General features: G+C 41.7%; 1 protein-coding gene across 1 annotated transcript; it reads left to right on the forward strand.

Annotated features, from left to right (window-relative positions):
* The first annotated feature begins 764 nt into the window (after positions 1-764).
* On the forward strand, positions 765-10,187 carry LOC138663909 (zinc finger protein 300-like). Its single transcript, XM_069750277.1, has 11 exons — positions 765-814; positions 2,727-2,876; positions 3,006-3,185; positions 3,269-3,392; positions 3,476-3,573; positions 4,111-4,251; positions 4,381-4,560; positions 4,634-4,757; positions 4,841-4,938; positions 5,137-5,227; positions 8,543-10,187. Exons 2-11 carry the CDS (start codon positions 2,799-2,801, stop codon positions 9,865-9,867), a joined length of 2,439 nt encoding a protein of 812 aa, XP_069606378.1. The 5' UTR covers positions 765-814; positions 2,727-2,798; the 3' UTR covers positions 9,868-10,187.
* The last annotated feature ends 449 nt before the right edge of the window (positions 10,188-10,636 follow it).

Below are 10,636 nucleotides of genomic sequence, written 5' to 3' on the forward strand. Positions count from 1 at the left end.
AAACACATGGCTCCACTCCGTACACCCGTGTCTTCTGCACCCTTACAACTTGTACACACGTGGCTCCGCTCCACGCACGTTGTACACATGCCCCTCCGCTCTGCACACATTGTACACACGCACCTCTTCTCCATGTACACACAGCTTCGCTCAATACACGTTGTACACACACGGCTCCTTTCCATACAGACACGGCACCTCTCCATACACCTCGTACACTTGCGCCTCCCAACTTGGACACACACTTCTCCTCAACATACACATGCGGCTCCGCTCCGTACACACACGGCTCCACTCCGTACACCTCGTACACACATAACTCTGCTCCGTACACCTCATACACACGGCTCTGCTCCGTACACCTAGGGCTCTGCTCTGTACACCTTGTACAAAAGGGCTCTGCTCCGTACACCTCGTACACACACGGCTCCGCTCCGTACACCTCGTACACACACGGCTCCGCTCCGTACACCTCATACACACACGGCTCCGCTCCGTACACCTCGTACACACACGGCTCTGCTCCGTACACCTTGTACACACACGGCTCCGCTCCGTACACCTCGTACACACACGGCTCTGCTCCGTACACCTCATACACACAGCGCTCTGCTACATCCACCCTGTAACCCCCTTCCTGGCCCCACACATAAACTTCCCCTCATCCAGCTCCATGACAACCAGCACAGCACAGTCCTGCATACACTGAGGCCCCTGATCATGTGACCCCTGACTCCTCCCCTCCTGTGACCTCATCACAGGTCCTGTGCGCACAGTACAGCCATATATGTGGTGTGCGGCTCTGCAGGTGGAGGTAGGTGCTGGAGATTCCCCATTACTAACAGCTATAACGCTTTCTCCCCTCTCCTCTGATAGATACATACAACCCAACTATGAATAACTGGAAGGCAGGAAACAGATATTGCTCCCATAGTACAGCGCACCTGTCTGACACACAGTATAATGTCCCCACAGTGCCGCCATCCCCCCACACACAGTATAATGTTCCCACAGTACCGCCATCCCCCCACACACACAGTATAATGTCCAAACAGTGCCGCCATCCCCCACACACAGTATAATGTCCCCACAGTACCGCCATCCCCCACACACAGTATAATGTACCCACAGTGCCGCCATCCCCCCACACAGTATAATGTACCCACAGTGCCGCCATCCCCCCCACACAGTATAATATACCCACAGTGCCGCCATCCCCCCACACAGTATAATGTACCCACAGTGCCGCCATCCCCCACACACACAGTATAATGTCCCACAGTACCACCATCCCCTCACATACAGTATAATGTTCCCACAGTACCGCCATCCCCCACACACAGTATAATGTCCCCACAGTGCCGCCATCCCCCCACACAGTATAATGTCCCCACAGTGCCGCCATCCCCCACACACAGTATAATATACCCACAGTGCCGCCATCCCCCCACACAGTATAATGTCCCCACAGTGCCGCCATCCCCCCGGACACAGTATAATGTTCCCACAGTGCCGCCATCCCCCCACACAGTATAATGTTCCCACAGTGCCGCCATCCCCCACAAAAAGTATAATGTCTCCACAGTGCCGCCATCCCCCACACAGTATAATGTCTCCATAGTGCCGCCATCCCCCACACAGTATAATGTCCCCACAGTGCCGCCATCCCCCCGGACACAGTATAATGTTCCCACAGTGCCGCCATCCCCCCACACAGTATAATGTTCCCACAGTGCCGCCATCCCCCACAAAAAGTATAATGTCTCCACAGTGCCGCCATCCCCCACACATTATAATGTTCCCACAGTGCCACCATCCCCCACACACAGTATAATGTCCCCACAGTGCCGCCATCCCCCCACATAGTATAATGTTCCCACAGTGCCGCCATCCCCCACACACAGTATAATATTCCCACAGTACGGCCATCCCCCCACACACAGTATAATGTCCCCACAGTGCCGCCATCCCCCACCTACAGTATATTTGTTTGGTGTCTTTCTATTATATAATAAAATATTTTGTTTTTTAATCTTCGTGTTATCAGTAATATTTTCAGGTAGTTTTTTTGGTTATATACACATAACATTAAAACTGTTTTTCTCAACATGTACACTGCAGCTATGAGGTGTACAGGTAAGACTGGTTTAACCATTCTACTACCTGTATGCCCATAGTAATAGCTTAAATTCATCCAGGGGGTGACAGATTCCGTTTAAGTACTGTATTTTAATGTTTATATATTAAATCTAAACTTTAATAAGTTTGTTCCTTGCTATTCTAAATGTACCCACATCAAAGAGGAAAAGTATGGCTTTTTGTTTTACACAGCTTATTCTAAAGTGCAAGAGATAATTATCAGGGGCTTTGAAAAAGTTAGCTGTGCATGTGAGCTTGTGTGCCACCCAGGGCAGGCGTCTTAGTGGCCTATCAAGATGGTGAGTGGTGGTTGGGAGAAGTGTGGTGTGGATATGTGAGATCACTGTGGGGTGCTTAGCTTATTGTCATCCTTTTGTGGTACTTAAATAGATGAGTGAGTATGAAAAGCAGAGTCCCCCTTTACACTCATATTCGAGTCACGAATGCAACAAGTGGGTGATGTTTATGACATTCCAGTTTATACGATCTGAGAATACAACATCTATCTCCTCATGTTTTCCTATTATCTTCAGTAACTGTATTATTGCATCTTTATGCTGTTACATCATCATCTTCTCCACATTCAGTTCTCTACAATATCGGATACTACCAGTGGATATCGTCTATGTTAGAGAATTTTCCAGATTTACCCATCAAGGATGGATATGGACATAGAGAAGATGACAGAGAGGATATTGCACCTCACGCTAGAGATCCTCTTCCGGTTTACTGGAGAGGTGAGAGTTTCTGATGATGTCACATTACATCATTCTTATCTATGGGAATAACAGATGGACAGAACTGGGGAGGTGAGGACTCTGGAAATGTCTGTAGTGAGATTTAATACTGCATCTCTCCATAACCAGGATTACACAGTAGTGAAGAAGACCTCTAGTGAGAGCTGTCAGTTATCTGTGTCAAAGATATGGGGAAGACCCCTGAGCCCAATCAAGGGGCCTCCACCTCAGCCTCTGATACATGAGGACATCAATGACCAGAAGATCCAGGAACTCACCTACAAGATGATAGAGCTGCTGACTGGAGAGGTGACACTGCTGGGAATGCTGGGATATTATACAGTAATGCTATGAAGGGATCAGGGTGATGATGGTATCATTGTATATGTCAGGTTCCTATACGGTGTCAGGATGTCGCCGTCTATTTCTCCATGGAGGAGTGGGAGTATTTAGAAGGACACAAAGATCTGTACAAGGACTTCATGATGGAGGTTCCCCAGCCCCTCACATCACCAGGTAATAGATAGGACTAAATACACACTACCTATAATTATCTGTATGTGAATAATTAATTCAGTCCCTGTATGTGTTTCCTCCAGTTCTATCCAGTAAGAGGACAACACCAGAGAGATGTCCCCGTCCTCTTCTTCCACAGGACTGTAACCAAGAAAATCCCAATGTTCCTCAGGACCATCAGGTAGATGGAGAGAAGGTGTCATGAGATTTCCCCTATGATGTGTAGATGGCTGTGAAGGTCTTGTGTTCATTTTTGTTTATCCACTGGTATTATACGTTCTCTACTTGGGTATTGAAAATGGGAAAGCCCATTCAAATTTTCTCCAAAGTATGCAACATCCATTACTAGTCTGTTTTCCCCCTATTAGGGTTCACTTTTCTCATTTCTGTTTTGGGGGATTGTTTTTAAAGGAATGATTATTTTTATGGTATGCCACGATTTATTGACCCGATATTTTTGTAAGTCAGTATATGGAGATTATTACTTGGCACAGTAATTCCCCTCGATCATCGGTCACAGCGGTGATGTCACTATGTATCACACATCAATGGTGTGTAACTGTAATGTGTAGTGATATGAATCATAGAGGATATGTTCAGCCAAAATAATATGTCATCTACACATTGTATCTCCTCCTGTTTCTCTTTATTATCTCCAGTAATTATATTATTAAACGTGATATTTATGAAGTTGCATCGTCATACTTTCCCCATTCAGGTCCCTACAATATCGGATCCTCTCAGTAAAGATCTTCTATATAAGAGAATTTTCCTGATTGATCCATCAAGGATGGATAGGGACAGGGACAAGATGGTGGAGAGGATATTACACCTCATCCTCTTCTGTCTTACTGGAGAGGTGAGAGATTCTGATGACGTCACATTACACCATTCTTATCTATGGGAATAACAGATGGACAGAACTGGAGAGGTGAGGACTCTGGAAATGTCTGTAGTGAGATTTATTAATATGTCTCTCCATAACCAGGATTACACAGTAGTGAAGAAGACCTCTAGAGAGCGCTGTCAGACCCCTGTGTCTGAGGGATGGGGAAGACCCCTGAGCCCAATCACACATCCTCCACCTCACCCCCTGATACATGAGTACAACAATGACCAGAAGATCCTAGAACTCACCTACAAGATGATTAAGCTGCTGACTGGAGAGGTGACATTGCTGGGACATTATACAGTAATGCTATGAAGGGATCAGGGGATGACGGTATCATTGTATGTGCCAGGTTCCTATAAAGTGTCAGGATGTCGCTGTCTATTTCTCCATGGAGGAGTGGGAGTATTTGGAAGGACACAAAGATCTGTACATGGACGTCATGATGGAGGTTCCCCAGCCCCTCACATCACCAGGTAATAGACAGGACTAAATACACACGGCCTATAATTATCTGTATGTAATGAATTAATTCAGTCCCTGTATGTGTTTCCTCCAGTTCTATCCAGTAAGAGGACAACACCAGAGAGATGTCCCCGTCCTCTTCTTCCACAGGACTGTAAACAAGAAAATCCCAATGTTCCTCAGGATCATCAGGTAGATGGAGAGAAGGTGTCATGAGATCTCCCCTATGATGTGTAGATGGCTGTGAAGGTCTTGTGCTCAGTCTTGTTTTATCCACCAGTATTATATGTTTTATACCTGTGTACTGAGAACGGTGGAGATGGCAGAATTAGAGCTGATCATAGATGTGACTTCTCCATCTGTCTGTGACTTTTACAATATTTGTTTCAGGGTGAAGATCTGACCCATATTAATACTACAGAGACATATGTGAGGGGTGATGAGTGGTGTAAAGAGGAGATTCCTACATATGACTACCCAGGTGAGTAGTAACCACTAAATGTAGAGAAGTCACAGATTCTTCTCATTCACCAAATTTTAAAATTTTATACTGTTGTCTCTCAGTTTTTTTATTTGTAGATTTTCTTTTGTTCAGCCAAAATACTAATTAAATCTGGATAAAATTATGATACTGTCACTATTCACCACAAGGCAGATTATTTTGTAATCCATTTACGCATGGACTCAGCAAGATTTTGGCTGCTGGCCACCATTTTTCTAAACCATAAAAGGAGATCAAAATGTTGAAAACAAAGAAAAAGCTGATATTCGCCTCTCCAGCCCTTCTGCTGCTCAACACCACCCGTTCGGTCCTAGTCACATCTTCGGACTGGCATTGGTTGCGATGAAATTTCTGGGACCTCGCTCGTTAGACCAAGGCTTCTGGGTTTGCTAGGCACGGGATTTTTCTGTGAATGTGCCCGCAAAGGTCGCGGCCAAGGTGTCAGGGCATGCATCATGACCTTTATGGCTGAAGAACCTTAGAGAGGTGATGAGAGTATAAATATTTTCATTATTTTTGTACATATTATGGTTGTTTTGCTTTGGGGGCTGGAGAGACCCAGATAATAATAAAGAACTTTGAATTCATACAAAACAAATTTCCCAGGAAAGAAAAATTAAACATTTGCCCTATCCGCTCATCTTTGCTGATCACACATGTTGCGTAGTTTCAGTATGGACATGATATATTCCTATGTGGACAAGGCTTATTTGTTCATCTGCTGATCTAATTTTGGAATGTAGGAAGCATTAACTCAATTTGTCTCATATATAGACCATCTAACATAAGAAACAACCAACCAAATAAAACATACTCCAGTAATATTAATTATAAAAGTAACAAAAACATCCCAAAAAGAAAAAAGTGGTAGGTGGCCTAAGGGATACTACTTTGTATGGGGCAATAAACAAGAGGGGAAAAGGCGAAGGAGTAGCACTTTCCTTCAACAATGTACCCTATAAATCATAAAGATTGGCGCCCTGACTCAGCATTGCCCTAGAGAAGCCCTATGCCATAATGTCAACCCCTTAATAAAGGGGAAGACCAAAATTGTATCCATATGAAAAATATAACGAAAAGATACCATATAGGACATACTTTGAGCATCCCATTCGATTTCTTTCCGGAGATGCTTGATGAATTTCAACAGTAGAAGAATGAGGTTCTGTTAGGTGCTGTCGGCATGTGTTAATAGCAACCTGTCAGTTGATGCATTTTGCCCAAACCACGAGCAGCATGAATCTGCCTGGCCACACAATTGCAACCAGGATGTTTTCACCTTAAATGACCTGTTCTTTCAAAGAAATCATAGTTTGAAGAGTCTCTTGCTGAATACACTCACAATGGAGTCCTGTCAATCACCTGGAGCAGGGGGGGGGGGGGGGGGGGGTTGGCAGAGAAAAGCTGTTCGGGAGCGGTACTGGACTATTCTCTGTCCATGGTCACCTGCTGTTATACATCCATGCTAAAGAACAATGACTTGTGCGTTTGGACACATTAGTTTGACTCCAGCGCTGTGTTCAGCGGTGGTTTGCTTGTCTTTGTTCATCGGGACAATCCTTGGCAGCATCTTCTGACCAGTCGTTGATGAGGTGTATATGTCCACAGGATCTCTTTTTTTTTTTTTTTTAAATTTTCCTGGATGTTTTTCCTTGACTGCACCATTATTGATACAATCTCCATACCACTACAAAAGAATATCCCACAGGGTCGTCCATTTTTAAATACTGGGCCTGTGTAGCACCAATGACCATGCCTAATTCCAAGTCAGTCAGATCTTTACATTTTCACTGAAGCTGATAGGCAGAGTACTTGATCATTTGATTTTTTTTCTGTGCTCTGGGGTCATCCATTAGATGCATATACAAATCAGAAAGATATATAAATGGCCTCTTTAGAGACAACCATCTGGATGTGCGTTGGATCTCCTTGGAGTTTACAACTGCACCGATGTGTCATGACTAGGGTTGATCGAATAGCTTCAGATCCCGCCTTATCCGAATAGCTACAACGCTTTCCGAATAGCCTCCTCTGTAACTGGAGCGCTCCCAATAATCAGCTGCATGCGTCGCGGCTGTGTGACAGTCACAAATTATGCATGGAGAGCCTGTTTGTTGTGACTGTCACACAGCCACGACATGCAGCTGCGGCACTGAACAGCTGATTATCGGGAGCGCTCCAGGTATCCAGGTTACGGAGGCAGCTATTCGGTAAGCGCCGTAGCTATTCTGAAAAGGAGTTATCCAACGTTATTCAATCAACCCTAGTCATGACCTACATTACACTATGCATTGAAATAATTTCTAGGGTATAATAATCCGGTCTGGATAACACTTCTCAGTTGTCATAAATTGAATGGAGGTTCTGACGTGCTCTGAGCATCCCATTCTTCTTCCTGGAGATGCTCGATGAACTCCAATAGTATAAGAATAAGATGCATATTACTAAATACTAAATTTCTATGTTATCCTCTATCCCTTAATGATCAGTGAAGGGCCAACCTCCAGAATTCTATTTAATGAAGGTTGAGCATGACCTCTACACTATCATTGTCTGTGGCACTGCCTCAGATAGCCAAGCGCTGTGCTTGTCACCACAATTACATATTCAAGCTTCGCCCCATTTAAAGAAAGCTCTGCAGAGCCATGTTTTGTGAACGAGCGAGTGTCCGAGCAAGTAAAAGGTTATCCAATATCCTTAAGCACTTGTTAAAACCCCTTTATTTGTTATGGTTACATAGGTTAAACTTGATGGACCTAGGTCTTTTTTCAACTTTTCTCCACTAATTATACATTTCACCACTAAATTATCTATAGCCCACAATGTTACGTGCGCTGAGGAAATCTTCCAGCCCTTTCTTAAAAGCGGTTATAGTGTCTGCCATTACTCCTTCTTGTGGTCAGCATTCCACAGTCTGACTGCTCTAACTGTAAAGAACCCTTTCCTATTTAGCTTCTGGAATCGCCTTTCTTTCACCCGTAATGAGTGCTCCCTGATCCTTAGTATGGTCCTTATTATGGTCTTTGGAAGGAATACGTCATGCTCCAGTCCTTTTTATTGACTACCTATACATTTATACATATAAATGAGATCTCCTCTGAAACGTCTTTTTTCTAAGCTCTTTGGCCTCCAGTAAGAATGTGAACTGTTTTGTCACCACTGTCTTTAGTGAATAATTGCATTTTTTCTTTATGACTTGCATTTTTGATAGACATTTTATACTAATTAGTATACAAAAAATATTATGATCAAGTATATATTATTGAAAAGATAATAAAATTTTATTCTTGGCAGATGATTTTACAGAGCGATTAGAGGGACTTCTGGCATCTTCAGATTTGAAATCAGATGATCTTTTTGCCAAACAGGATACATATGAAGAACACTGCATTATCCCAGTTATATCATCAGCCCTTCACAGCAAAGATCCTTTCACTCATTTCCTATCTTCTGATTTACCGCAGATTATTAAGAAAAATATAAGTCACAGAAAGGATATTAAAAATCAAAAAGCCAATGCAGGAAAAAATAAGTTTTCATGTTCTGAATGTGAAAAATGTTTTTTCCTGAAGTCAGATTTTCTTAGTCATCAAAGAAGTCACTCAGGAGAGAAGCCATTTTCATGTTCAGAATGTGAAAAATGTTTTAAGCAGAAATCATCTCTTGTGACCCATGAGAGAATTCATACAGGGGAGAAGCGATACTCATGTTTAGAATGTGGGCAATATTGTGTAAGTAAATCGCATCTTGTTATACATCAGAGAATTCACACAGGGGAACAACCATATTTATGTTCAGAATGTGGAAAAAGTTTTAAGCGGAAATCATGTCTTGTTATACATCAGAGAAGTCATACAGGGGAGAAACCATTTTCATGTTCAGAATGTAAGAGATCTTTTAACCAAAAAACACATCTTAACACACACCAGAAAATTCACACAGGAGAGAAGCTATATTCATGTACAGAATGTGGGAAATGTTTTATAGAGAAATCAAGTCTTATCATTCATCAGAGAGTTCACACCGGAGAGAAGCCATTTACATGTTCAGAATGTGGAAAATGTTTTAACCTGAAGTCAGATTTTGTTAGGCATCAAAAACGTCACACAGGGGAGAAGCCATTTTCATGTTCAGAGTGTGGGAAATATTTTAATGTAAAATCAAATCTTGTTACACATAAGAGAACTCACACAGGGGAGAAGCCATATTCATGTACAGAATGTGGGAAATGCTTTGCGGTGAAATCAAATTGTGTTACACATCAGAAAAGTCACATAGGGGAGAAGACATTTGCATGTTCAGAATGTGGGAAATGTTTTAAGCAAAAATCATATCTTGTTACACATCAGAGAACTCACACAGGGGAGAAACCATTTTCATGTTCAGAATGTAAGAGATCTTTCAGCCAAAAAGCACAGCTTAATAGACACCAGAAAATTCACACAGGGGAAAAGCTACATTTATGTACAGAATGTGGGAAATGTTTTACAGATAAATCAAATCTTGTTACACATCAGAGACTTCACACAGGGGAGAAGCCATTTACATGTTTAGAATGTGGGAAACGTTTTACAAGGAAAACAAGATTTCTTATTCATCAAAGCACTCACATATGGTAGAAGCCATAATCAGAATGTGGAAATGTTTTGTCTTCAAAACAACTCTTTTTGAATTTAAAAGTAGTTTTATTTTGCAATGAGTTTGTATGTTCTCCCGTATTTGCGTGGGTTTCCTCTAGGTTCTCTGATTTCGTCCCACACTCCAAAGACACACTGATAGGAAATTTAGATTGTGATCCCCAGTGTGGGACAGTAAGGGTATGTGCAACACGTTGCAAATTTGCCTGTTCTCTGCGCAAATTCTTCCTCTCTTGGCAGAAAACAGTTAAAAATGCACATGGATTTGATGCGGATTTTCATGCGTTTTTTTAATGCAGATTTGTATGAATATATGTGTATGTATATGTATATATATATATATATATATATATATATATATATATATATATATATATATATATAATGTGTGTGTGTGTGTGTATGTATATATATATATATATATATATATATATATATGTGTATATATATATATATATATGCATATATATATATGCATATATATATATATATATATATATATATATATATATATATATATATATATATATATATATATTCATACTATTTAGCACAAAAAAAAATTGTGATGTCATTTCTTGTCCAGCCTCTTCATTTACATGCTCCAACGAAGAATACTGTTTACACACACAGATAGATAGATAGACAGATATGGGATAGATAATAGACAAACAGATACATAGATAGACAGCTAGATGATAGATAGATAATAGATAGATATTTAATATATAGATAATACCAAGCCCGATGT

Source organism: Ranitomeya imitator, chromosome 2 (genome assembly GCF_032444005.1).
Source record: "Ranitomeya imitator isolate aRanImi1 chromosome 2, aRanImi1.pri, whole genome shotgun sequence".
Taxonomy (NCBI): Eukaryota; Metazoa; Chordata; class Amphibia; order Anura; family Dendrobatidae; genus Ranitomeya; species Ranitomeya imitator.

Coding starts and splice junctions, on each gene's coding strand:
- LOC138663909 (XM_069750277.1), top strand. CDS start 2,799: ATGGATATGGACATAGAGAAGATGACAGAGAGGATATTGCACCTCACG. Junction 3,393..3,475: donor CCAGCCCCTCACATCACCAG/GTAATAGATAGG, acceptor TGTTTCCTCCAG/TTCTATCCAGTAAGAGGACA. Junction 4,252..4,380: donor TCTTCTGTCTTACTGGAGAG/GTGAGAGATTCT, acceptor CTCCATAACCAG/GATTACACAGTAGTGAAGAA.